The sequence below is a fragment of the Scyliorhinus torazame genome, chromosome 12, assembly GCF_047496885.1.
Source record: "Scyliorhinus torazame isolate Kashiwa2021f chromosome 12, sScyTor2.1, whole genome shotgun sequence".
NCBI classification, from domain to species: domain Eukaryota; kingdom Metazoa; phylum Chordata; class Chondrichthyes; order Carcharhiniformes; family Scyliorhinidae; genus Scyliorhinus; species Scyliorhinus torazame.
In genome coordinates this window covers 139046692-139074528 of record NC_092718.1, presented here as the reverse complement: position 1 = coordinate 139074528, position 27837 = coordinate 139046692, and the positions used below count along the sequence as shown (strand labels likewise).

Sequence of the window (27837 nt, the reverse complement as noted above, 5' to 3'; positions counted from 1 at the left end):
GGGCTAGAAGGGGTCATGAAAAGTCATTGGCAAATAGGGTTAAGGAAAATCCCAAGGCTTTTTACACGTACATAAAAAGCAAGAGGGTAGCCAGGGAAAGGGTTGGCCCACTGAAGGATAGGCAAGGGAATCTATGTGTGGAGCCAGAGGAAATGGGTGAGGTACTAAATGAATACTTTGCATCAGTATTCACCAAAGAGAAGGAATTGGTAGATGTTGAGTCTGGAGAAGGGGGTGTAGATAGCCTGGGTCACATTGTGATCCAAAAAGACGAGGTGTTGGGTGTCTTAAAAAATATTAAGGTAGATAAGTCCCCAGGGCCTGATGGGATCTACCCCAGAATACTGAAGGAGGCTGGAGAGGAAATTGCTGAGGCCTTGACAGAAATCTTTGGATCCTCGCTGTCTTCAGGGGATGTCCCGGAGGACTGGAGAATAGCCAATGTTGTTCCTCTGTTTAAGAAGGGTAGCAAGGATAATCCCGGGAACTACAGGCCGGTGAGCCTTACTTCAGTGGTAGGGAAATTACTGGAGAGAATTCTTCGAGACAGGATCTACTCCCATTTGGAAGCAAATGGACGTATTAGTGAGAGGCAGCACGGTTTTGTGAAGGGGAGGTCGTGTCTCACTAACTTGATAGAGTTTTTCGAGGAGGTCACTAAGATGATTGATGCAGGTAGGGCAGTAGATGTTGTCTATATGGACTTCAGTAAGGCCTTTGACAAGGTCCCTCATGGTAGACTAGTACAAAAGGTGAAGTCACACGGGATCGGGGCGAACTGGCAAGGTGGATACAGAACTGGCTAGGCCATAGAAGGCAGAGGGTAGCAATGGAGGGATGCTTTTCTAATTGGAGGGCTGTGACCAGTGGTGTTCCACAGGGATCAGTGCTGGGACCTTTGCTCTTTGTAGTATATATAAATGATTTGGAGGAAAATGTAACTGGTCTGATTAGTAAGTTTGCAGACGACACAAAGGTTGGTGGAATGCGGATAGCGATGAGGACTGTCTGAGGATACAGCAGGATTTAGATTGTCTGGAGACTTGGGCGGAGAGATGGCAGATGGAGTTTAATCCGGACAAATGTGAGGTAATGCATTTTGGAAGGGCTAATGCAGGTAGGGAATATACAGTGAATGGTAGAACCCTCAAGAGTATTGAAAGTCAAAGAGATCTAGGAGTACAGGTCCACAGGTCATTGAAAGGGGCAACACAGGTGGAGAAGGTAGTCAAGAAGGCATACGGCATGCTTGCCTTCATTGGCCGGGGCATTGAGTATAAGAATTGGCAAGTCATGTTGCAGCTGTATAGAACCTTAGTTAGGCCACACTTGGAGTATAGTGTTCAATTCTGGTCGCCACACTACCAGAAGGATGTGGAGGCTTTAGAGAGGGTGCAGAAGAGATTTACCAGAATGTTGCCTGGTATGGAGGGCATAAGCTATGAGGAGCGATTGAATAAACTCGGTTTGTTCTCACTGGAACGAAGGAGGTTGAGGGGAGACCTGATAGAGGTATACAAAATTATGAGGGGCATAGACAGAGTGGATAGTCAGAGGCTTTTCCCCAGGGTAGAGGGATCAATTACTAGGGGGCATAGGTTTAAGGTGAGAGGGGCAAGGTTTAGAGTAGATGTACGAGGCAAGTTTTTTACGCAGAGGGTAGTGGGTGCCTGGAACTCACTACCGGAGGAGGTAGTGGAAGCAGGGACGATAGGGACATTTAAGGGGCATCTTGACAAATATATGAATAGGATGGGAATAGAAGGATACGGACCCAGGAAGTGTAGAAGATTGTAGTTTAGTCGGGCAGTATGGTCGGCACGGGCTTGGAGGGCCGAAGGGCCTGATCCTGTGCTGTACATTTCTTTGTTCTTTGTTCTTTGTTGGACTGTTTACATATTGTTTTAAGAAGCCCTCCTGGATGTTCCTTACAAACTCCGCCCCGTCTAAGCCCCTGGCACTAAGTGAGTCCCAGTCAATATTGGGGAAGTTGAAGTCTCCCATCACCACAACCCTGTTGTTTTTACTCTTTTCCAAAATCTGTCTAACTATCTGCTCCTCTATCTCCCGCTGGCTGTTGGGAGGCCTGTAGTATACCCCCAACATTGTGACTGCACCCTTCTTATTCCTGATCTCTACCCATATAGCCTCACTGCCCTCTGAGGTGTCCTCTCGCAGTATAGCTGTGATATTCTCCCGAACAAGTAGCGCAACTCCGCCTCCCTTTTACATCCCCCTCTATCCCGTCTGAAACATCTAAATCCTGGAACGTTTAGCTGCCAATCCTGCCCTTCCCTCAACCAGGTCTCTGTAATGGCAACAACATCATAGTTCCAAGTAGTAATCCAAGCTCTAAGTTCATCTGCCTTACCCGTAATGCTCCTTGCATTAAAACATATGCACTTCAGGCCACCAGACCCGCTGTGTTCAGCAACTTCTCCCCGTCTGCTCTGCCTCAGAGCCACACTGTCCCTATTCCCTAGTTCTCCCTCAATGCTCTCACCTTCTGACCTATTGCTCCCGTGCCCACCCCCCTGCCATACTAGTTTAAACCCTCCCGTGTGACACTAGCAAACCTCGCGCCAGGATATTTATGCCTCTCCGGTTTAGATGCAACCCGTCCATCTTATACAGGTCACACCTGCCCCGGAAGGTGTCAGAGATCTTAATTAATAAGGGGATCAGGGGTTACGGGAGAAGGCAGGAAAATTGGGATGAGAAACATATCAGCCATGATTGGATGGTGGAGCAGATTTGATGGGCTGAATGGCCTAATTCTGCTCCTAGGTCTGATGTATCCCAGAAAGAAGCCAGACGGCCATCGTCCCAGACAGAAACCAGACCGAGCCATCATCCCAGACAGGAGCCAAACTGAGTCATCATCCCAGACAAGGGCCAGACTGAGCCATCGTCCCAGACCGGGCCATCGTCCCAGACAGGAGCCAGACTGGGTCATCGTCCCAGACAGGAGCCAGACTGGGTCATCGTCCCAGACAGGAGCCAAACTGGGCCATCGTCCCAGGCAGGAGCCAGATTGGGCCATCGTCCCAGACAGGAGCCAGACTGGGCCATCGTCCCAGACAGGAGCCAGACTGGGCCATCGTCCAGACAGGAGCCAGACTGGGCCATCGTCCCAGACGGGATCGAGACTGGGCCATCGTCCCAGACGGGATCCAGACTGGGCCATGAACGCAGACAGGAGCCAGACTGGGCCATCGTCCCAGACAGGAGCCAGATCGAGTCATCGTCCCAGACAGGTGCAGAACTAGCCAACATCCCAGAAGTGGAGCCTTGTCTGACACCCCCGCCCTCGACAGCGATGGGGGGTGAGTGTAGGAAGGGGGGCCATGTCTGTCACCCCACCCTAGAAGGAGAGGACCGTATCTGACACCCAATCTTAGATGGGGGATGGCATGTCCGACAGACCATCCCAGTCAGAGGCGACTGTCTGATTAGCAAGTTTGCAGATGACACTAAGATTGGTTGAGTAGCAGATAGTGTTGGGGATTGTCAGAGAATACAGCAGAATATAGATAGATTGGAGAGTTGGGCGGAGAAATGGCAGATGGAGTTCAATCCGGGCAAATGCGAGGTGGTGCATTTTGGAAGATCCAATTCAAGAACGAACTGTACGGTAAATGGAAAAGCCCTGGGGAAAATTGATGTACAGAGAGATCTGGGTGTTCAGGTCCATTGTACCCTGAAGGTCGATAAGAGTGGTCAAGGAGGCATACGGAATGCTTTCCTTCATCGGAAGGGGTAGTGAGTACAAGAGTTGGCAGGTCATGTTACAGTTGTATAAGACTTTGGTTTGGCCACATTTGGAATACTGCGTACAGTTCTGGTCGCCACATTACCAAAAGGATGTGGATGCTTTGGAGAACAACAAAGAACAAAGAACAAAGAAATGGACAGCACAGGAACAGGCCCTTCGGCCCTCCAAGCCCGTGCCGACCATACTGCCCGATTAAACTACAATCTTCTACACTTCCTGGGTCCGTATCCTTCTATTCCCATCCTATTCATATATTTGTCAAGATGCCCCTATCGTCCCTGCTTCCACTACCTCCTCCGGTAGCGAGTTCCAGGTACCCACTACCCTCTGCGTAAAAAACTTGCCTCGTACATCTACTCTAAACCTTGCCCCTCTCACCTTAAACCTATGCCCCCTAGTAATTGACCCCTCTACCCTGGGGAAAAGCCTCTGACTATCCACTCTGTCTATGCCCCTCATAATTTTGTATACCTCTCTCAGGTCGCCCCTAAATCCTGCTGTATCCTCAGACAGTCCTCATCGCTATCCGCAATTCCACCAACCTTTGTGTCGTCTGCAAACTTACTAATCAGACCAGTTACATTTTCCTCCAAATCATTTATATATACTACAAACAGCAAAGGTCCCAACACCGATCCCTGTGGAACACCACTGGTCACAGCCCTCCAATTAGAAAAGCATCCCTCCATTGCTACCCTCTGCCTTCTATGGCCTAGCCAGTTCTGTATCCACCCTGCCAGTTCACCCCTGATCCCGTGTGACTTCACCTTTTGTACTAGTCTACCATGAGGGACCTTGTCAAAGGCCTTACTGAAGTCCATACAGACAACATCTACTGCCCTACCTGCATCAATCATCTTAGTGACCTCCTCGAAAAACTCTATCAAGTTAGTGAGACACGACCTCCCCGTCACAAAACCGTGCTGCCTCTCACTAATACGTCCATTTGCTTCCAAATGGGAGTAGATCCTGTCTCGAAGAATTCTCTCCAGTAATTTCCCTACCACTGAAGTAAGGCTCACCGGCCTGTAGTTCCCGGGATTATCCTTGCTACCCTTCTTAAACAGAGGAACAACATTGGCTATTCTCCAGTCCTCCGGAACATCCCCTGAAGACAGCGAGGATCCAAAGATTTCTGTCAAGGCCTCAGCAATTTCCTCTCCAGCCTCCTTCAGTATTCTGGGGTCGATCCCATCAGGCCCTGGGGACCTATCTACCTTAATATTTTTTAAGACACCCAACACCTCGTCTTTTTGGATCACAATGTGACCCAGGCTATCTACACCCCCTTCTCCAGACTCAACATCTACCAATTCCTTCTCTTTGGTGAATACTGATGCAAAGTATTCATTTAGTACCTCGCCCATTTCCTCTGGCTCCACACTTAGATTCCCTTGCCTATCCTTCAGTGGGCCAACCCTTTCCCTGGCTACCCTCTTGCTTTTTATGTACGTGTAAAAAGCCTTGGGATTTTCCTTAACCCTATTTGCCAATGACTTTTCATGACCCCTTCTAGCCCTCCTGACTCCTTGCTTAAGTTCCTTCCTACTTTCCTTATATGCCACACAGGCTTCGTCTGTTCCCAGCCTTTTAGCCCTGACAAATGCCTCCTTTTTCTTTTTGACGAGGCCTACAATATCACTCGTCATCCAAGGTTCCCGAAAATTGCCGTATTTATCTTTCTTCCTCACAGGAACATGCCTGTCCTGTATTCCTTTCAACTGACACTTGAAAGCCTCCCACATGTCAGATGTTGATCTGCCCTCAAACATTCGCCCCCAATCTATGTTCTTCAGTTCCCGCCTAATATTGTTATAATTAGCCTTCCCCCAATTTAGCACATTCATCCTCGGACCACTCTTATCCTTGTCCACCAGTACTTTAAAACTTACTGAATTGTGGTCACTGTTACCGAAATGCTCCCCTACTGAAACATCTACCACCTGGCCGGGCTCATTCCCCAATACCAGGTCCAGTACCGCCCCTTCCCTAGTTGGACTGTTTACATATTGTTTTAAGAAGCCCTCCTGGATGCTCCTTTCAAACTCCGCCCCGTCTAAGCCCCTGGCACTAAGTGAGTCCCAGTCAATATTGGGGAAGTTGAAGTCTCCCATCACCACAACCCTGTTGTTTTTACTCTTTTCCAAAATCTGTCTACCTATCTGCTCCTCTATCTCCCGCTGGCTGTTGGGAGGCCTGTAGTATACCCCCAACATTGTGACTGCACCCTTCTTATTCCTGATCTCTACCCATATAGCCTCACTGCCCTCGGAGGTGTCCTCTCGCAGTATAGCTGTGATATTCTCCCGAACAAGTAGCGCAACTCCGCCTCCCCTTTTACATCCCCCAAGGTGCAGAGGAGGTTCACCAGGACGTTGCCTGGTATGGAGGGCGCTAGCTATGAAGAGAGGTTGAGTAGATTAGGATTATTGTCATTAGAAAGACAGAGGTTGAGAGGGGACCTCATTGAGGTCTACAAAATCATGAGAGGTATAGACAGGGTGGATAGCAAGAAGCTTTTTGCCCAGAGTGGGGCACTCAATTACTAGGGGTCACAAGTTCAAGGTAAGAGGGGAAAAGTTTAAGGGAGATGTGCGTGGAAAGTTCTTTACGCAGAGGGTGGTGGGTGCCTGGAACGCATTGCCGGCGGAGGTGGTAGAGGCGGGCACGATAGCGTCATTTAAGATGTATCTAGACAGATATATGAATGGGCAGGAGCAGATGGATACAGATCCATAGAAAATAGGTGATAGTTTAGATCTGGATCGGCGCAGGCTTGGAGGGCCGAAGGGCCTGTTCCTGTGCTGTAATTTTTCTTTGTTCTTTGTCTGACACCCCGCCCTAGACAGGGCCGGGAGCCAAGAGGGAGGCGTGTCAGTCATCCAATCCCAAATGGAAGGGGCCCTGTCTGACATGCCATCTGAGACCCGGGGATGACGAGTGCAACTTCCAGCTGACACCAAGCTGTGTCCTTTTCAGGTTTCGCCAGTGTAGAGATCAGTTTTAACAGTCTCAGACTATATGCCAGTTACAAGGAATGTGTGTTAGTGCATCCTCCACCCCCATATCACTTTCAGTACCCTCTTTGAGGTTCCTACAAGATGCTACATTTCATCCCGAGTCCACTTTTACTCTCGACTTTGTGGTTCCTCACGGTCCTTCGTGACTCGCTGGTCCCCCCAGTTGCTTAAGCCATGCTCACATGGCGGATGTGATATTCCACCAAACAGGCAATCTGTACTTACATTTTGCACCAGCACTTGAGACACAAATATTGGAACCTTGTAGGCTATGAGATCACCCATAGGTTGACCGCTGTATCCCCCGACAACCAGCAGGATATTTCCATTCATCACCGCGGCAACATGGGAATAACGTCCTCGGAAAGATTTACTCTCTCGCCCTGAGAAAAGACAAGCAAAACAAATTCCAACCCTTAACATCTAATGATGAGGCTGAATCCGTACTATACCTTTCCTGGGAGTGTTTGATGGGGACACTGTAAAGGGAGCTTCACTCTATCTCTAACCTCGTGTACCCTTCCTGGGAATGTTTGATAGGGACAATTTAGAGGGAGGTTTACTGAGTTACCCCGTGATGTGCCTGTCCTGGGAGTGTTTGATGAGGACAGTGATGAGGTGCGGCAAAAAGCCTCGGAGAACGAGGACGAGATCTTGGGCCTGACGGTGAAGGTGGAGGCGCAGCAGAAGAGGTGGCAGGAAAAATTTGAGGACCTGGAGAATAGGTCGAGGAGGAAGAATCTTCAGATTCTGGGTCTCCCTGAAGGAGTGGAGGGGCCCGATGCCGGGGCATATATGAGCACGATGCTCAATTCGCTGATGGGCGCGGGAGCTTTCCCGAGGTCCCTGGAGCTGGATGGGGCTCATCGGGTCCTGGCAAGGAGACCCAAAGCCAACGAGCCGCCAAGGGCTGAAGTGGTGAGGTTCCACCGCTTTATGGACAGAGAGTGTGCCCTGAGTTGGGCCAAAAAAGAACGGAGCAGCAGGTGGGAGAACACGGAGATCCGTATTTACCAGGACTGGAGTGCGGAGGTGGCTAAGAAGAGAGCTGGTTTTAACCGGGCTAAGGCGGTTCTCCATCGGAAGGGGGTGAAGTTCGGGATGCTGCAGCCAGCGCGATTGTGGGTCACGTTCCAAGATCGGCACCACTATTTTGAAACGCCTGATGAGGCATGGAACTTTATCCAGTCTGAAAAGTTGGACTCAAACTGAGGGTTTGTCGTGGGGGGATGTTTACTGTGTTTGGGGAATGTTCTGTTTGTTTTGGTGCGGGGTGGGGATGGGTGAATGGATTTGATGTGGGGGCTGTGGGAGAGTGTGGGCGCCGGTGTTGGAGGGGCAGGGCCCCGCGGAGGAAGGGGGGGTGGAGGCCCGGGGATGGGGAGTTGGTTAAGGCTGCAAAAAGGAGCTGCGCCAGAGGGGGCGGGGCCGGCCCAGACGGAAAGCGCGGGCTTTTCCACGCGCTAGGGAAGGATGGAGGCGGGGCCTGGGGGGGGGGGGGGGAAGGGCGGTGCTGGAGAGGAGCGCACACTGACTGCCAAGGGTCGGGGGGGATTCTCACACTGGGGGGCCGATGGAATGGCGGGTGAGGCTGGGGTCAGCAGGAGTCAGCTGACTTACGGGAGTGTCATGGGGGGAGCAAAATGGCTAGATGAGGATCTAGCGGGGGGGAGGGGAGTGATCTGGGTTGCTGCTGAATTGGCCAAAGGGGAGTTGGAAGTAGGAGAGGTGGTTCTGGTGGGGGTCCGCCGCCTGGGGGACTGGAGGGTGCGGGAGGCGCGGGCACGTGGCTGGCCTAGAAAAGGAGATGGCTAGTCGAGTAGCCCCCTGATAACTTGGAACATGAGGGGCCTGAACGGGCCAGTCAAGAGGGCCCGGGTATTCGCGCACTCAAAGGGACTGAAGGCAGACGTGGTTATGGTCCAGGAGACACATCTGAAGGTGGCAGATCAGGTTAGGCTGAGAAAGGGATGGGTAGGGAAGGTCTTCCATTCAGGGCTGGATGTGAAGAACAGAGGGGTTGCAACACTGGTGGGGAAGCGGGTGTCGTTCGAGGCACTGAATATTGTAGTGGATAATGGATGTTGATATTGCTTCACAGCTCCAGGGTCCAAGGTTCGATTCCGGCTTGGGTCACTGTCTGTGCGGAGTCTGCACATCCTCCCAGTGTGTGCGGGTGCTCCGGTTTCCTCCCACAATCCAAAGATGTGCAGGTTAGGTGGATTGGCCATGCTAAATTGCCCTTAGTGTCCAAAATTGCCCTTCGTGTTCGGTGGTGTTGCTGGCTTATGGGGATAGGGTGTAGGTGTTGACCTTGGGTAGGGTGCTCTTTCCAAGAGCCGGTGCAGACTCGATGGGCCGAATGGCCTCCTTCTGCACTGTAAATTCTATAATCTATGATATGTGATGGAGAGTGGTAGGTTGCAGGGGGTGCAGGTGGTACTGAACGTATATGCCCCGAATTGGGATGATTCCGGATTTATGAAACGCATGCTGGGTCGGATTCTGGATCTGGAGGTAGGAAGCTTGATGTAATGGGGGGGGGGGAATGAGGGGGTGTGCGGGCGGGTGCGGGGGTGTATTGAAAGATACTTGTAGGCCAACGACAACGGGGAGGTGCAGGTGGGGGTAGTCTGGGAGGCGTTGAAGGCGGTGGTCAGGGGAGAGCTAATCTCCATTAGGGCCCGCAGGGAGAAGAAAGAGGGGAGGGAGAGGTTGGTGGGGGAGATTTTAAGGGTGGACAGGAGTTATGCAGAGGCCTCCGAGAAGGAGCTACTGAGGGAGCGACGGAACCTCCAGACGGAATTCGACTTGATGACCACGGGGAAAGCAGAGGCACAGAGGAAAGCGCAAGGGGCGGTTTATGAGTATGGGGAGAAGGCGACTCGGATGCTGGCACATCAGCTTCGTAAGAGGGAGACAGCGAGGGAGATTGGTGGAGTTAGGAATAGAGGGGGGAATACGGTGAGGAGTGCAGTGAGAATAAACAAGGTATTTAGGGACTTCTATGGGGATCTGTACAGGTCTGAGCCCCCAGCGGGGGAGGAAGGGATGCGACGATTCCTAGATCAGCTGAGGTTCCCGAGGGTGGAGGAGGAGCAGGTGGCAGGTTTGGGGGCACTGATTGGGCTGGAGGAGCTGGTTAAAGGATTGGGGAACATGCAGGCGGGGAAGGCCCCGGGGCCGGATGGGTTCCCGGTTGAATTTTATAGGAAATACATGGACCAGCTGGGCCCGTTGCTAGTGAGGACTTTTAATAAGGAGAGGGAGGAGGGGACCTTGCCCCCGACAATGTCCAGGGCGCTGATTTCTTTGATCTTGAAGCGGGACAAGGATCCACTGCAATTTGGGTCGTATAGACCGATCTCGCTCCTCAATGTTGACGCTAAGTTGCTGGCGAAGGTGCTTGCTACGAGAATTGAGGACTGTGTCCCAGGGGTGATTCATGAGGACCAGACGGTATTTGTGAAGGGTAGGCAGCTATATACAAATGTGCGGAGGCTCCTCAATGTGATTATGATGCCCTCGGTGGAGGGGGAAGCGGAGGCAGTGGCAGCTATGGACGCAGAGAAGGCCTTTGATCGGGTGGCAGACTGCTATAAAGAGCCCCGGTTGCGAGTGCGGCTACGAACCGGCGGAGGTCGGAGTACTTTCGGCTGTACCGGGGGACGAGACAGGGGTGCCCCTCATCCCCCTTGTTGTTTGCACTGGCAATTGAGCCACTGGCCATGGCACTGAGGGAGTCCAGGAAATGGAGGGGATTGGTTCGGGGCGGAGAGCAACACCGGGTGTCGTTGTATGCTGATGACCTGTTGTTGTATGTTGCAGATCCAGTGGAGGGGATGGCGGAGGTCATGCGGATCCTTAGGCAGTTTGGGGATTTTTCGGGATATAAACTCAATGTAGGGAAGAGTGAGCTCTTTGTGGTGCACTCAGGGGACCAGGGAAGGGGGATAGACGAGTTGCCGCTGAAGAGGGCGGAAAGGAGCTTTCGGTACCTGGGGGTTCAAGTAGCTAGGAGTTGGGGGGCCCTGCACAAGCTCAATTTGACGCGGTTGGAGGAGCAGATGGAGGAGGATTTTAAAAGATGGGATATGCTGCCACACTCATTGGCGGGTAGGGTGCAGTCGATAAAAATGACGGTCCTTCCGAGGTTTCTCTTGGTGTTCCAGTGCCTTCCCATTTTGATCCCCAAGGCCTTTTTCAAATGGGTAAGCAGGAGCATCATGGGATTTGTGTGGGCGAATAAGACCCCGTGGGTGAAGAGGGTGTTTCTGGAGCGTAGCAGGGACAGGGGGGGTTGGCGCTGCCGAATCTGTGTGGCTATTATTGGGCAGCCAATGTGGCGATGATCCGTAAGTGGGAAATGGAGGGAGACGGGGCGGCGTGGAAGAGGTTAGAGATGGCGTCCTGTGTGGGCACGAGCCTGAGGGCGCTGGTGACGGCACCGCTGCCGCTCTCGCCGACAAGGAACACCACGAGTCCGGTGGTGGCGGCGACGCTGAAGATCTGGGGGCAGTGGAGGCGACACAGGGGCAAGGTGGGGGCCTCGGTTTGGTCCCCGATTCGGGAGAACCATCGGTTCGTCCCGGGAAGGATGGATGGGGGGTTTCGGAGCTAGCATTGGGCGGGGATTAGAAGAATGGGGGACCTGTTCATCGATGGGACATTTGCGAGCCTAGGGGCGCTGGAGGAGATGTTTGGGTTACCCCCGAGAAACGCTTATAGGTACATGCAAGTGAGGGTGTTTGTGAGGCGGCAGGTGAGGGAATTCCCGCTGCATCCAGTAGGATTCAGGACAGGGTGATTTCGGGTGTATGGGTTGGAGCAGGCAAGGTTTCGGCGATTTATCAGGAGCTGCAGGAAGAGGAGGACGCCTCGGTCGAGGAGTTAAAGGGCAAGTCGGAGGAGGAGCTTGGGGAGGAGATAGATGAGGGTCTGTGGGCTGATGCCCTGAGTAGGGTTAATTATTCCTCCTCTTGCGCCAGGCTCAGCCTAATACAGTTCAAGGTTACTCACAGAGCGCATATGACAGGGGCGAGGTTGAGTAGGTTCTTTGGGGTGGAGGACAGATGTGGGAGATGCTTGGGGAGCCCAGCAAATCACATCCATATGTTCTGGTAATGCCCAGCACTGGATGGGTTTTGGGAGGGGTTTTGCGAGGACTATGTCCAAGGTGGTGAATGCCCGGGTCAAGCCGAGCTGGGGATTAGCATTCTTTGGGGTATCAGATGATCCGGGAGTGCAGGAGGCGAAAGAGGCTGGTATTCTGGCCTTTGCGTCCCTGGTAGCCCGGCGGAGGATTTTGCTACTTGTAGCGCACAAAGACTCACGAGAGACGAATAGAGATGAAGTCGATGAGGCTTTATTAAGCGTGACTTGTTCCCCGCAGTTCAGCAACAGGCTGGCCTGCGGGGGAGAACTCCTGGTTCTTATACTCCGCCTTCAGGGCGGAGCTAGAGGTCAACAGCCAACCAGGACCCGGGATCTGTCAGCCAATGACATCACGGCTTCACAGTCCCACATGACCCCTAATGCATACTACCACACTACTATGGAGGGATGCAAAGCCCCCTTGTGTGGAAGTTTGGACATGGCAGGGTTCATCAAGCTGGAGAGGATAAAGTTTGTCTTGCGAGGGTCTGTGCAAGGGTTCCTCAGACAGTGGCAATCATTCCTTTAAAAAGAGGAAAGGTGGGAGTTCATTAACGAGTGGAGAGAGAGGCGGGGGTTCATTACAGGGCGGAGGGAGAGGCGGGAGTTCATTTCAGAGTGATGAGAGAGAGGCGGGAGTTCAGTAAGGAGCGGAGGGAGAAAGAGGCGGGAGTTCATTAAAGTGCAGAGAGAGAGGCGGGAGTTCAATAAGGAGCGGAGTGAGAGAGGCGGGAGTTCAATAAGGAGCGGAGTGAGAGTCGGGAGTTCAGTAAGGAGCAGAGAGAGAGCAGGGAGTTCATTAAAGAGAGGAGAGAGAGGCGGGTATTCATTAAAGAGTGGAGAGAGAGGCGGGAGTTCATTAAAGAGCGGAGAGAGAGGCGGGAGTTCATTAAAGAGCGGAGAGAGAGGCGGGAGTGTAGTAAGGAGCAGAGAGAGAGGCGGGTATTCATTAAAGAGTGGAGAGAGAGGCGGGAGTTCATTAAAGAGCGGAGAGAGAGGCAGGAGTGTAGTAAGGAGCAGAGAGAGAGGTGGGAGTTCATTAAAGAGTGGAGCAAGAGACGGGAGTTCATTAAAGAGCGGAGAGAAAGGCGGGTGTTCAGTAAGGAGTGGAGAGTGAGGCGGGAGTTCATTCAGGAGCGGAGAGAGAGGCGGGAGTTCAGTAAGGAGCGGAGAGAGAGGCGGGAGTTCAGTAAGGAGCGGAGAGAGAGGCGGCAGTTCAGTAAGGAGCGGAGTGAGAGGCGAGAGATCAGTAAAGACCGGAAACTGAGGCGGGAGTTCAGTAAGGAGCGGAGAGAGAGGCGGGAGTTCAGTAAGGAGCGGAGAGAGAGGCGGGAGTTCAGTAAGGAGCGGAGAAGAGGCGGGAGTTCAGTAAGGAGCGGAGAAGAGGCGGGAGTTCAGTAAGGAGCGGAGAGAGAGGCGGGAGTTCAGTAAGGAGCGGAGAAGAGGCGGGAGTTCAGTAAGAAGTGGAGAGAGAGGCGGGAGATCATTAAAGAGCGTGGAGAGAGAGGCGGGAGTTCAGTAAGGAGCGGAGAGGCGGGAATTCAGTAAGGAGCGGAGAGAGAGGTGGGAGTTCATGAAAGAGCGGAGAGAGAGGCAGTAGTTCATTAAAGAGCATAGAGAAAGGCGGGAGTTAATTAAAGAGCAGAGAGAGTGGCGGGAGTTTAGTAAAAAGCAGAGAGAAAGGCGGGAGTTCAGTAAGGAGCGGAGAGAGAGGCGGGAGTTCAGTAAGGAGCAGAGAGAGAAGAGGGAGTTCATTAAGGAGCAGAGAAGGGGGAGTTCAGTAAGGAGCGGAGAGAGGGGCGGCAGTTCAGTAAGGAGCGGAGTGAGAGGCGGGAGTTCAGTAAGGAGTGGAGAGAGAGGCGGGAGTTCAGTAAGGAGCAGAGAGAGAGGCGGGAGTTCAGTATGGAGCAGAGAAGGGGGAGTTCAGTAAGGAGCGGAGAGAGGGGCGGCAGTTCAGTAAGGAGCGGAGTGAGAGGCGGGAGTTCAGTAAGGAGTGGAGAGAGAGGCGGGAGTTCAGTAAGGAGCAGAGAGAGAGGCGGGAGTTCAGTATGGAGCAGAGAGGGGGGGGTTCAGTAAGGAGCAGAGAGATGGAGGGGGATCAGTAAGGAGCGGAGAGAGAAGGGCGGGAGTTCAGTAAGGAGCGGAGAGAGAGGCGGGAGTTCATTAAAGAGTGTAGAGAGAGAGGCGGGTGTTCAGAAAGGAGTGGAGAGGAGGGAGTTCAATAAGGAGCGGAGAGAGAGGCGAGAGTTCATTAAAGAGCGGAGAGAGAGGCGGGAGTTCATTAAAGAGCGGAAAGAGAGCAGGGCGTTCAGTGAAGAGTGTGGGGAGAGAGGCAGGAGTTCAGTAAGGAGAGGAGCAAGGCGGGAGTTTATTAAAGAGCGGAGAGAGAGGCGTGTGTTCATTAAAGATTGGAGAAAGAGGCCTGAGTTCATTAAGGAGCGGAGAGAGAGGAGGGGTTCAGTAAGGAGCGGAGAGAGAGAGGCGGGAGTTCAGTAAGGAGCGGAGGGAGAGGCGGGAGTTTATTAAAGAGCGGAGAGAGAGGCGTGTGTTCATTAAAGATTGGAGAAAGAGGCAGGAGTTCATTAAGGAGCGGAGAGAGGAGGGGTTCAGGAAGGAGCGGTGAGAGAGGCGGGAGTTCAGTAAGGAGCGGAGGGAGAGGCGGGAGTTGATTAAAGAGTGGAGAGAGAGGCGGGAGTTCATTAAGGAGCGGAGAGAGAGGCGAGAGTTCAGTAAGGACTGGAGAGAGATCCGGGAGTTCAGAAAGGAGTGGAGAGAGAAGAGGTAGTTCAGTAAGGAGCAGAGAGAGAGTCGAGAGTTCATTAAAGAGGGCGGAGAGAGAGGCGGGAGTTCAGTGAAGAGTGTGGAGAGAGAGGCAGAAGTTCAGTAAGGAGAGGAGAGAGGTGGGAGTTGATTAAAGAGCGGAGAAAGAGGTGGGAGATCATTAGAGTGGAGAGAGAGGCGAGAGTTCATTAAGGAGCGGAGAGAGAGGAGGGGGTTCAGTAAGGAGCGGAGAGGGAGGTGGGAGTTCAGTAAGGAGCGGAGAGAGGGGCGGGAGTTCAGTAAGGAGCGGAGAGAGAGGCGGGAGTTCAGTAAGGAGCGGAGTGAGAGGCGGGAGTTCAGTAAGGAGCGGAGAAAAGGCGGGAGTTCAGTAAGAAGTGGAGAGAGAGGCGGGAGATCATTAAAGAGCGTGGAGAGAGAGGCGGGAGTTCAGTAAGGAGCGGAGAGGCGGGAATTCAGTAAGGAGCGGAGAGAGAGGTGGGAGTTCATGAAAGAGCGGAGAGAGAGGCAGTAGTTCATTAAAGAGCAGAGAGAATGGCGGGAGTTAATTAAAGAGCAGAGAGAGTGGCGGGAGTTCAGTAAAAAGCAGAGAGAAAGGCGGGAGTTCAATAAGGAGCGGAGAGAGGGGCGGGAGTTCAATAAGGAGCGGAGAGAGAGGCGGGAGTTCAGTAAGGAGTGGAGAGAGAGGCGGGAGTTCAGTAAGGAGCAGAGAGAGAAGAGGGAGTTCATTAAGGAGCAGAGAAGGGAGGGTTCAGTAAGGAGCGGAGAGAGGGGCGGCAGTTCAGTAAGAAGCGGAGTGAGAGGCGGGAGTTCAGTAAGGAGCGGAGGGAGAGGCGGGAGTTCATTAAAGAGGGCGGAGAGAGAGGCGGGAGTTCAGTGAAGAGTGTGGAGAGAGAGGCAGAAGTTCAGTAAGGAGAGGAGAGAGGCGGGAGTTGATTAAAGAGCGGAGAAAGAGGTTGGAGTTCATTAGAGTGGAGAGAGAGGAGGGGGTTCAGTAAGGAGCAGAGAGGGAGGTGGGAGTTCAGTAAGGAGCGGAGAGAGTGGCGGGAGTTCATTCAGGAGCGGAGAGAGAGGCGAAAGATGTGTAAGGAGTGGAGAGGGAGGTGGGAGTTCAGTAAAGAGTGGAGAGAGAGGCGGGAGCTCAGTAAGGAGCGGAGAGAGAGGCGGGAGTTCATTAAAGAGCGTAGAGAGAGAGGCGGGTGTTCAGTAAGGAGTGGAGAGGAGGCAGTTCAATAAGGAGCGGAGAGAGAGGTGAGAGTTCATTAAAGAGCGGAGAGAGAGGCAGGAGTTCATTAAAGAGCGGAGAGGCGGGAGTTCATTAAAGAGCGGAGAGAGAGCAGGGAGTTCAGTGAAGAGTGTGGGGAGAGAGGCAGGAGTTCAGTAAGGAGAGGAGCAAGGCGGGAGTTTATTAAAGAGCGGAGAGAGAGGCGGGTGTTCATTAAAGATTGGAGAAAGAGGGCTGAGTTCATTAAGGAGTGGAGAGAGAGGAGGGGTTCAGTAAGGAGCGGTGGGAGAGGCGGGAGTTCAGTAAGGAGCGGAGGGAGAGGCGGGAGTTGATTAAAGAGCAGAGAGACAGGTGGGAGTTCAGTAAGGTGCGGAGAGAGAGGCGGGAGTTCATTAAAGAGCGGAGAGAGAGAGGCGGGAGTTCATTGAAGAGTGGAGAGAGAGGCAGGAGTTCATTAAAGAGCGGAGAGGCGGGAGTTCATTCAAGAGCGGAGAAAGAGGTGGGAGTTCATTAGAGTGGAGAGAGAGGCGAGAGTTCATTAAGGAGCGGAGAGAGAGGAGGGGGTTCAGTAAGGAGCGGAGAGGGAGGTGGGAGTTCAGTAAGGAGCGGAGAGAAAGGCGGGAGTTTATTAAAGAGTAGAGAGAGAGGCGGGAGTTCATTCAGGAGCGGAGAGAGAGGTGAAAGATGTGTAAGGAGTGGAGAGAGAGGCGGGAGTTCAGTAAAGAGTGGAGAGAGAGGCGGGAGCTCAGTAAGGAGCGGAGAGAGAGACGGGAGTTCATTAAAGAGCGTAGAGAGAGAGGCGGGTGTTCAGTAAGGAGTGGAGAGGAGGCCGTTCAATAAGGAGCGGAGAGAGAGGCGAGAGTACATTAAAGAGCGGAGAGAAAGGCGAGAGTTCATTAAAGAGCGGAGAGAGAGGCGGGAGTTCATTAAAGAGCGGAGAGAGAGCAGGGAGTTCAGTGAAGAGTGTGGGGAGAGAGGCAGGAGTTCAGTAAGGAGAGGAGCAAGGCGGGAGTTTATTAAAGAGCGGAGAGAGAGGCGGGTGTTCATTAAAGATTGGAGAAAGAGGCCTGAGTTCATTAAGGAGCGGAGAGAGAGGAGGGGTTCAGTAAGGAGCGGAGAGAGAGGCGGGAGTTCAGTAAGGAGCGCAGGGAGAGGCGGGAGTTTATTAATGAGCGCAGAGTGAGGCGGGTGTTCATTAAAGATTGGAGAAAGAGGCCTGAGTTCATTAAGGAGCGGAGAGAAGAGGGGTTCAGTAAGGAGCGGTGGGAGAGGCGGGAGTTCAGTAAGGAGCGGAGGGAGAGGCGGGAGTTCATTAAGGAGCGGAGAGAGATCCGGGAGTTCAGAAAGGAGTGGAGAGAGAAGAGGGAGTTCAGCAAGGAGCAGAGAGAGAGGAGGGAGTTCATTAAACTCCCTGCGCTCCTTAGGGAACTCCTAGGGAACTGAACTCCTGAAGGAGCAGAGAGAGTGGTGGGAGTTTAACTATGTGGGAGTTCATTAAAGAGTGGAGCAAGAGACGGGAGTTCATTAAAGAATGGAGTGAAAGGCGGTTCATTAAGGAGCAGAGAGAGATGCAGGGAGCGGCGAGTGAGGCGGGAGTTCATTCAGGATTGGAGAGAGAGGCGGGAGTTCAGTAAGGAGCGGAGAGAGAGGCGGGAGTTCAGTAAGGAGCGGAGTGAGAGGCGGGAGTTCAGTAAGGAGCGGAGAAGAGGCGGGAGTTCAGTAAGAAGTGGAGAGAGAGGCGGGAGATCATTAAAGAGCGTGGAGAGAGAGGCGGGAGTTCAGTAAGGAGCGGAGAGGCGGGAATTCAGTAAGGAGCGGAGAGAGAGGAGGGGTTCAGTAAGGAGCGGAGAGAGAGGCGGGAGTTCAGTAAGGAGCGGAGAGAGAGGCGGGAGCTCAGTAAGGAGTGGAGAGGAGGCAGTTCAATAAGGAGCGGAGAGAGAGTCGAGAGTTCATTAAAGAGCGGAGAGAGAGGCGGGAGTTCATTAAAGAGCGGAGAGAGAGGCAGGAGTTCATTAAAGAGCGGAGAGAGAGCAGGGAGTTCAGTGAAGAGTGTGGGGAGAGAGGCAGGAGTTCAGTAAGGAGAGGAGCAAGGCGGGAGTTTATTAAAGAGCGGAGAGAGAGGCGGGTGTTCATTAAAGATTGGAGAAAGAGGCCTGAGTTCATTAAGGAGTGGAGAGAGAGGAGGGGTTCAGTAAGGAGCGGAGAGAGAGGCGGGAGTTCAGTAAGGAGCGGAGGGAGAGGCGGGAGTTCAGTAAAGAGCGGAGAGAGAGGCGGGAGTTCATTAAGGAGCGGAGAGAGAGGCGGGAGTTCAGTAAGGACTGGAGAGAGATCCGGGAGTTCAGAAAGGAGTGGAGAGAGAAGAGGGAGTTCAGTCAGGAGAGGAGAGAGGCGGGAGTTGATTAAAGAGCGGAGAAAGAGGTTGGAGTTCATTAGAGTGGAGAGAGAGGAGGGGGTTCAGTAAGGAGCAGAGAGGGAGGTGGGAGTTCAGTAAGGAGCGGAGAGAGAGGCGGGAGTTCATTCAGGAGCGGAGAGAGAGGCGAAAGATGTGTAAGGAGTGGAGAGAGAGGCGGGAGTTCAGTAAAGAGTGGAGAGAGAGGCGGGAGCTCAGTAAGGAGCGGAGAGAGAGGCGGGAGTTCATTAAAGAGCGTAGAGAGAGAGGCGGGTGTTCAGTAAGGAGTGGAGAGGAGGCAGTTCAATAAGGAGCGGAGAGAGAGTCGAGAGTTCATTAAAGAGCGGAGAGAGAGGCGGGAGTTCATTAAAGAGCGGAGAGAGAGGCGGGAGTTCATTAAAGAGCGGAGAGAGAGCAGGGAGTTCAGTGAAGAGTGTGGGGAGAGAGGCAGGAGTTCAGTAAGGAGAGGAGCAAGGCGGGAGTTTATTAAAGAGCGGAGAGAGAGGCGGGTGTTCATTAAAGATTGGAGAAAGAGGCCTGAGTTCATTAAGGAGTGGAGAGAGAGGAGGGGTTCAGTAAGGAGCGGAGAGAGAGGCGGGAGTTCAGTAAGGAGCGGAGGGAGAGGCGGGAGTTTATTAAAGATTGGAGAAAGAGGCGGGAGTTCATTAAGGAGCGGAGAGAGGAGGGGTTCAGTAAGGAGCGGTGAGAGAGGCGGGAGTTCAGTAAGGAGCGGAGAGAGAGGCGGGAGTTCATTCAGGAGCGGAGAGAGAGGCGAAAGATGTGTAAGGAGTGGAGAGAGAGGCGGGAGTTCAGTAAAGAGTGGAGAGAGAGGCGGGAGCTCAGTAAGGAGCGGAGAGAGAGGCGGGAGTTCATTAAAGAGCGTAGAGAGAGAGGCGGGTGTTCAGTAAGGAGTGGAGAGGAGGCAGTTCAATAAAGAGCGGAGAGAGAGTCGAGAGTTCATTAAAGAGCGGAGAGAGAGGCGGGAGTTCATTAAAGAGCGGAGAGAGAGGCGGGAGTTCATTAAAGAGCGGAGAGAGAGCAGGGAGTTCAGTGAAGAGTGTGGGGAGAGAGGCAGGAGTTCAGTAAGGAGAGGAGCAAGGCGGGAGTTTATTAAAGAGCGGAGAGAGAGGCGGGTGTTCATTAAAGATTGGAGAAAGAGGCCTGAGTTCATTAAGGAGTGGAGAGAGAGGAGGGGTTCAGTAAGGAGCGGAGAGAGAGGCGGGAGTTCAGTAAGGAGCGGAGGGAGAGGCGGGAGTTTATTAAAGATTGGAGAAAGAGGCGGGAGTTCATTAAGGAGCGGAGAGAGGAGGGGTTCAGTAAGGAGCGGTGAGAGAGGCGGGAGTTCAGTAAGGAGCGGAGAGAGAGGCGGGAGTTCATTAAGGAGCGGAGAGAGAGGCGGGAGTTCAGTAAGGACTGGACAGAGATCCGGGAGTTCAGAAAGGAATGGAGAGAGAAGAGGGAGTTCAGTAAGGAGAGGAGAGAGGCGGGAGTTGATTAAAGAGCGGAGAAAGAGGTTGGAGTTCATTAGAGTGGAGAGAGAGGAGGGGGTTCAGTAAGGAGCAGAGAGGGAGGTGGGAGTTCAGTAAGGAGCGGAGAGAGAGGCGGGAGTTCATTCAGGAGCGGAGAGAGAGGCGAAAGATGTGTAAGGAGTGGAGAGAGAGGCGGGAGTTCAGTAAAGAGTGGAGAGAGAGGCGGGAGCTCAGTAAGGAGCGGAGAGAGAGGCGGGAGTTCATTAAAGAGCGTAGAGAGAGAGGCGGGAGTTCAGTACGGACTGGAGAGAGATCCGGGAGTTCAGAAAGGAGTGGAGAGAGAAGAGGGAGTTCAGTAAGGAGCAGAGAGAGAGGAGGGAGTTCATTAAAGGGAGGAGAGAGAGGCGGGAGTTCATTAAAGAGCGGAGAGAGAGGCGGGAGTTTAGTAAGGAGCAGAGAGAGAGACGGGAGTTCATTAAAGAGCAGAGAGAAAGGCGGGAGTTCATTAAAGAATGTAGTGAAAGGCGGGAGAGAGAGGCGGGGTTCATGAAGGAGCAGAGAGAGATGCAGGAGTTCATTAAGGAGCGGCGAGTGAGGTGGGAGTTCATTCAGGAGCGGAGAGAGAGGCGGGAGTTCAGTAAGGAGCGGAGAGAGAGGCGGGAGTTCAGTAAGGAGCGGAGAGAGAGGCGGGAGTTCAGTAAGGAGCGGAGAAGAGGTGGAGTTCAGTAAGAAGTGGAGAGAGAGGCGGGAGATCATTAAAGAGCGTGGAGAGAGAGGTGGGAGTTCAGTAAGGAGCGGAGAGGCGGGAATTCAGTAAGGAGCGGAGAGAGAGGTGGGAGTTCATGAAAGAGCGGAGAGAGAGGCAGTAGTTCATTAAAGAGCAGAGAGAAAGGCGGGAGTTAATTAAAGAGCAGAGAGAGTGGCGGGAGTTCAGTAAAAAGCAGAGAGAAAGGCGGGAGTTCAATAAGGAGCGGAGAGAGAGGCGGGAGTTCATTCAGGAGCGGAGAGAGAGGCGAAAGATGTGTAAGGAGTGGAGAGAGAGGCGGGAGTTCAGTAAAGAGTGGAGAGAGAGGCGGGAGCTCAGTAAGGAGCGGAGAGAGAGGCGGGAGTTCATTAAAGAGCGTAGAGAGAGAGGCGGGAGTTCAGTACGGACTGGAGAGAGATCCGGGAGTTCAGAAAGGAGTGGAGAGAGAAGAGGGAGTTCAGTAAGGAGCAGAGAGAGAGGAGGGAGTTCATTAAAGGGAGGAGAGAGAGGCGGGAGTTCAATAAGGAGCGGAGAGAGAGGCGGGAGTTCAGTAAGGAGTGGAGAGAGAGGCGGGAGTTCAGTCAGGAGCAGAGAGAGAAGAGGGAGTTCATTAAGGAGCAGAGAAGTGGGGGTTCAGTAAGGAGCGGAGAGAGGGGCGGCAGTTCAGTAAGGAGCGGAGTGAGAGGCGGGAGTTCAGTAAGGAGTGGAGAGAGAGGCGGGAGTTCAGTAAGGAGCAGAGAGAGAGGCGGGAGTTCAGTAGGGAGTGGAGAGAGAGTCGGGAGTTCATTAAAGAGAGGAGAGAGAGAGAGGCGGGAGTTCATTAAAGAGTGGAGCAAGAGACGGGAGTTCATTAAAGAGTGGAGAGAGAGGCGGGAGTTTAGTAAGGAGCAGAGAGAGGCGGGAGTTCATTAAAGAGAGCAGAGAGACTTCCGGGTGCGGCAATGACCAGCTGAGTCGCACGTTTCGGCAGCTCCCTGTGAAACGGACTTTTGGGCTCTTGATAGGAGCCCCAACGGCAATTTTAACGGCTGAAAACACCGTGCGGTAAACCAGAAGGGTTTCCATCCCCCTGGACACGGATGGAAAAAGGAGAGGAAAGTGGCCGGATTGCAGCGGATCCTTTGGAACAACGGCAAGGAAGGCAAGCAGAAACCAAGATGGCGTCGGAAGGTGGCAGTTTCATATGGGGCCCTGAATAACAAGAGTTTTTGAAACGCTGCGTGGAGGAGATAAAAAAGGAAATGAAGAAAGAGTTGTTGGCCCCGATATTACAGGCGATTGAAGGGCTGAAAGAGGAACAAAAGACCCAGGAGCAGGAGCTTCGGGTCGTGAAGGCGAAAGCAGCAGAGAATGAAAACGACATACAGGGCCTGGTGGTAAAGTCGGAGATACAGGAGGCACACCAGAAACGATCTGTGGAGAGGTTGGAGGCACTGGAAAATAACGCAAGGAGGAACAACTTGAGGATTCTTGGCCTTCCTGAAGGTGTGGAGGGGGCGGACGTCGGGGCATATGTGAGCACGATGCTGCACTCGTTAATGGGAGTGGAGGCCCCGACGGGTCCGTTGGAGGTGGAGGGAGCATACCGAGTTATGGTGCGAGGACCGAGAGCAGGAGAAGCTCCCAGAGCCATAGTGGTGAGATTTCTCCGTTTTAAGGATAGAGAAATGGTCCTTAGATGGGCGAAGAAAACTCGGTGTAGTAAATGGGAGAACGCGGTGATCCGCGTCTATCAAGATTGGAGTGCGGAGGTGGCGAGAAGGAGGGCGAGCTTTAATCGGGCCAAAGCGGTACTTCACAAAAAAAAGATAAAGTTTGGAATGCTGCAACCGGCAAGACCGTGGGTCACATATCAAGGGAGGCACCACTACTTTGAGACGGCGGATGAAGCGTGGACTTTTATTGTAGAAGAAAAATTGGAATGATTGGACTACGAAAATGAACGTTTGGACAAAGTGGTGGGACGAGTGGAGGGGGTGGGGGCGAAGAGGGATTGTATGATTAATCCTGCGGTATGGTAACTTTTCTTTCTCCCACAGGTGGTGATGGGGGGAGGTGGGGAGGGAGAGGAGATGGGGCGTTGGCCATGGGAGGTGGGGCCGAGGGAGAGGCGCGGGCTTGGTTCCCGCGCTATGATAATTATGGCGGGAATAGAGAAGCAGGAAGGAGGGGGCGCCGCACGGGGCGAGCCGTGATCACGGGGGGAAGCCGAGGTCAGCCAGAGTTTGCTGACTTCTGGGAGCAACATGGGGGGAGTAATTACGCTAGCGGGGGGTCTAGCGGGGGGGGGGGGGGGGGGGGGAGGGGGGAATTACTGGGTTGCTGCTGCTGGGGAAAGGGGGGAGTGGGTGCGGGAAAGGATGGGCGGGGGGGCACCGTCTGGGAGAAATACAGCCGCGTGGGAACTGGGCGAGAAGCTGGAAAAAGATGATGGCGAACCGGCAAGGGGGGGGGTGGGAAGCCCCCCAACTCGGCTGATCACGTGGAACGTGAGGGGGCTTAACGGGCCGATAAAGAGGGCACGAGTACTCGCACACCTTAAGAAACTTAAAGCAGATGTGGTCACGTTACAGGAAACGCACCTGAAACTGATAGATCAGGTTAGGTTGCGCAAAGGATGGGTAGGGCAGGTGTTCCATTCGGGGCTGGATGCGAAAAACAGGGGGGTGGCTATATTAGTGGGGAAGCGGGTAATGTTCGAGGCAAAGACTATAGTGGCGGATAACGGGGGCAGATACGTGATGGTGAGTGGCAAATTACAGGGAGAGATGGTGGTGTTGGTAAACGTGTATGCCCCGAATTGGGACGATGCCAATTTTATGAGGTGAATGCTAGGACGCATCCCAGACCTAGAGACCGGAAAGCTGATAATGGGGGGAGACTTTAACACGGTGTTGGAACCAAGGCTGGATAGGTCGAAGTCCAGGACTGGTAGGAGGCCGGCAGCAGCCAAGGTGCTTAAGGATTTTATGGAGCAGATGGGAGGGGTGGACCCGTGGAGATTCAGTAGACCTAGAAGTAAGGAGTTCTCGTTTTTCTCCTATGTCCATAAAGTCTATTCACGCATAGACTTTTTTGTGTTGGGTAGGGCATTGATCCCGAGGGTGAGGGGAACGGAATATACGGCTATAGCCATTTCGGATCATGCCCCACACTGGGTAGACTTGGAGATAGGGGAGGAAACAAGAGGGCGTCCACCCTGGAGAATGGATATGGGACTAATGGCGGATGAGGGGGTGTGCTTAAGGGTGAGGGGATGCATTGAAAAGTACTTGGAACTCAATGACAATGGGGAGGTTCAGGTGGGAGTGGTCTGGGAGGCGTTGAAGGCGGTGGTTAGGGGGGAGCTGATATCAATAAGGACACATAAAGGGAAGCAGGAGAGTAAGGAACGGGAGCGGTTGTTGCAAGAACTTTTGAGGGTGGACAGACAGTATGCGGAAGCACCGGAGGAGGGACTGTATAGGGAAAGGCAAAGGCTGCATGTGGAATTTGACTTGCTGACCACAGGCACTGCAGAGGCACAATGGAGGAAGGCGCAGGGTGTACAGTATGAATATGGAGAGAAGGCGAGCAGATTGCTGGCACACCAATTGAGGAAAAGGGGAGCAGCGAGGGAAATAGGGGGGGTGAGAGACGAAGATGGAGAGACGGAGCGGGGAGCGGAGAGAGTGAATGAAGTGTTTAAGACATTTTATAAAAAATTGTATGGGGCTCAACCCCCGGATGGGAGGGAGAGAATGATGGAGTTTTTGGATCGGCTGGAAATTCCCAAGGTGGAAGAGCAGGAAAGGATGGGATTGGGAGCACAGATCACGGTAGAAGAAGTGGTGAAAGGAATTAGGAACATGCAGACGGGAAAGGCCCCGGGACCGGACGGATTCCCAGTTGAATTTTACAGAAAATATTTGGACTTGCTCGCCCCGCTACTGACGAGGACCTTCAACGAGGCAAAGGAAAGGGGACAACTGCCCCCGACTATGTCAGAAGCAACGATATCGCTTCTTTTAAAGAAGGAAAAGGATCCGCTACAATGCGGGTCCTACAGACCAATCTCCCTCCTCAATGTAGATGCCAAGGTCTTGGCCAAGGTAATGGCAATGAGAATAGAGGAATGTGTCCCGGGGGTGGTTCATGAGGACCAAACTGGGTTTGTGAAGGGGAGACAGCTGAACACGAACATACGGAGGTTGTTAGGGGTAATGATGATGGCCCCACCAGAGGGTGAAACGGAGATAGTAGTGGCGATGGATGCCGAGAAAGCATTTGATAGAGTGGAGTGGGATTATCTGTGGGAGGTGTTGAGGAGATTTGGGTTCGGAGAGGGGTATGTTAGATGGGTGCAGCTGTTGTATAGGGCCCCAGTGGCGAGTGTGGTCACGAATGGACGGGGATCGGCATATTTTCGGCTCCATAGAGGGACAAGGCAGGGATGTCCTCTGTCCCCATTACTGTTTGCACTGGCGATTGAGCCCCTGGCGATAGCGCTGAGAGGTTCCAAGGGATGGAGGGGAATACTTAGGGGAGGAGAAGAACACCGGGTATCTTTATATGCGGATGATCTGCTACTATATGTGGCGGATCCAGCGGAGGGGATGCCAGAAATAATGCGGATACTTGGGGAGTTTGGGGATTTTTCAGGGTATAAATTGAACATGGGAAAGAGTGAGCTGTTTGTGGTGCATCCAGGGGAGCAGAGTAGAGAAATAGAAGACCTACCGTTGAGGAAGGTAACAAGAGACTTTCGTTACCTGGGGATCCAGATAGCTAAGAATTGGGGCACATTGCACAGGCTAAATTTGACGCGGTTGGTGGAACAGATGGAGGAAGATTTCAAGAGATGGGATATGGTAGCATTGTCAATGGCAGGGAGGGTGCAGGCAGTTAAGATGGTGGTCCTCCCGAGATTCCTTTTTGTGTTTCAGTGTCTCCCGGTGGTGATGACGAAGGCTTTTTTCAAAAGGATAGAAAAGAGTATCATGGGTTTTGTTTGGGCCGGGAAGACTTGAGAGTGAGGAAGGGATTCTTACAGCGTAGTAGGGATAGGGGGGGGCTGGCACTACCGAGCCTAAGTGAGTATTATTGGGCCGCTAATATTTCAATGGTGAGTAAGTGGATGGGAGAGGAGGAAGGAGCGGCGTGGAAGAGATTAGAGAGGGCGTCCTGTAGGGGGACCAGCCTGCAGGCTATGGTGACAGCCCCATTGCCGTTCTCACCAAGGAACTATACCACGAGTCCGGTGGTGGTAGCTACACTGAAGATTTGGGGACAGTGGAGACGACATAGGGGAAAGACCGGAGCACTGGGGGGGTCCCCGATAAGAAACAACCATAGGTTTGCCCCGGGGGGAATGGATGGGGGATATGGAATGTGGCAAAGAGCAGGTATAACGCAATTGAAAGATCTATTTGTGGATGGGAAGTTTGCGAGTCTGGGAGCGCTGACCGAGAAATATGGGTTGCCCCAAGGGAATGCATTCAGGTACATGCAATTGAGGGCTTTTGCGAGGCAGCAGGTGAGGGAATTCCCGCAGCTCCCGACACAAGAGGTGCAGGACAGAGTCATCTCAAAGAAATGGGTGGGGGATGGTAAGGTGTCGGATATATATAGGGAAATGAGAGACGAAGCGGAGACTATGATGGACGAACTAAAAGGGAAATGGGAAAAAGAGCTAGGGGAGGAGATTGAGGAGGGGATGTGGGCAGATGCCCTAAACAGGGTAAACTCGTCGTCCTCGTGCGCCAGGCTAAGCCTGATTCAGTTTAAGGTATTACACAGGGCACAAATGACTGGAACACGGCTCAGTAAATTTTTTGGGGTGGAGGATAGGTGTGCGAGGTGCTCGAGAAGCCCAGCGAATCATACCCATATGTTTTGGTCATGCCCGGCACTACAGGGGTTTTGGATGGGGGTGACAAAGGTGCTTTCGAAAGTAGTAGGAGTCCGGGTCGAACCAAGCTGGGGGTTGGCTATATTTGGGGTTGCACAAGAGCCGGGAGTGCAGGAGGCGAAAGAGGCCGATGTTTTGGCCTTTGCGTCCCTAGTAGCCCGGCGCAGAATATTGTTAATGTGGAAAGAAGCCAAGCCCCCGGGGGTGGAGACCTGGATAAATGATATGGCGGGGTTCATAAAGTTAGAGCGGATTAAGTTCGTCCTAAGGGGGTCGGCTCAAGGGTTTACTAGGCGGTGGCAACCGTTCGTCGAATATCTTGCGGAAAGATAGATAGGGGAGAACAAAGAAGGCAGCAGCAGCGGCCCAGGACTTGGGGGGGGGGGGGGGGGGGGGGGTGGCCTGAGACAAGGCAGTTGCCAATTAGGGCTAGTTTTTTTTTTTTTGTTATTTAATATTTATTTATTTGTTGTTGTTTTTGTTTAAATTTAAAAAAGGTCATTATTATCTGTATTGTTACAATGTTGTGTAAAGGATGCACAATGTACTGTGTTGGTTGACCAAAAATTTTCAATAAAATATTGTTTAAAAACAAAAAGAGAGCAGAGAGAGAGGTGGGAGTTCATTAAAGAGTGGAGCAAGCGACGGGAGTTCATTAAAGAGCGGAGAGAAAGACGGGAGTTCATTAAAGAGTGGAGTGAAAGGCGGGAGAGAGAGGCGGGGGTTCATTAAGGAGCAGAGAGAGATGCAGGAGTTCATTAAGGAGCGGCGCGTGAGGCGGGAGTTCATTAAGGAGCGGAGAGATAGGCGGGAGTTCAGTAATGAGCAGAGAGAGAGGCGGGAGTTTAGTAAGGACCTGAGAGAGAGGCAGGAGTTTAGTAAGGACCTGAGGGAGAGGCGGGAGTTCAGTAAGGAGTGGAGGAAGAGGCGGGAGTTCAGTAAGGAGGGGAGCGGCAGGCGGATGTTCAGTAAGGAGCGGAGAGAAAGGCAGGAGTTCAGTAAGGAGTGGAGAGAGAGGAGGGAGTTCAGTAAAAAGCGGAGAGAGAGGCAGGAGTTCAGTAAGGAGCGGAGAGAAAGGCAGGAGTTCCGTAAGGAGCGGAGAGAGAGGCGGGAGTTCAGTAAGAAGTGGAGAGAGAGAGGCAGAATTCAGTAAGGAGCGGAGAGAGGCAGGAGTTGATTAAAGAGCGGAGAAAGAGGCGGGAGTTCATTAGAGTGGAGAGAGAGACGGAGGTTCATTAAGGAGCGGAGAGAGAGGAGGGGGTTCAGTAAGGAGCGGAAAGGGAGGTGGGAGTTCAGTAAGGAGCGGAGAGAGAGGCGGGAGTTCATTCAGGAGCGGAGAGAGATCCGGGAGTTCAGAAAGGAGTGGAGAGAGAAGAGGGAGTTCAGTAAGGA

At 52.8% G+C, this 27837-nt stretch overlaps 1 protein-coding gene across 1 annotated transcript in view; it reads right to left on the bottom strand.

The window, feature by feature from the left end:
• The window catches only part of LOC140387107 (multiple epidermal growth factor-like domains protein 8), a 190466-nt gene that overhangs the window by 25019 nt on the left and 137610 nt on the right, over window positions 1–27837 (bottom strand). Inside the window, exon 10 of the mRNA XM_072470117.1 lies at window positions 7021–7178. Coding sequence (XP_072326218.1) covers window positions 7021–7178 — 158 coding nt within the window. The remainder of the gene's footprint in view (window positions 1–7020; window positions 7179–27837) is intronic.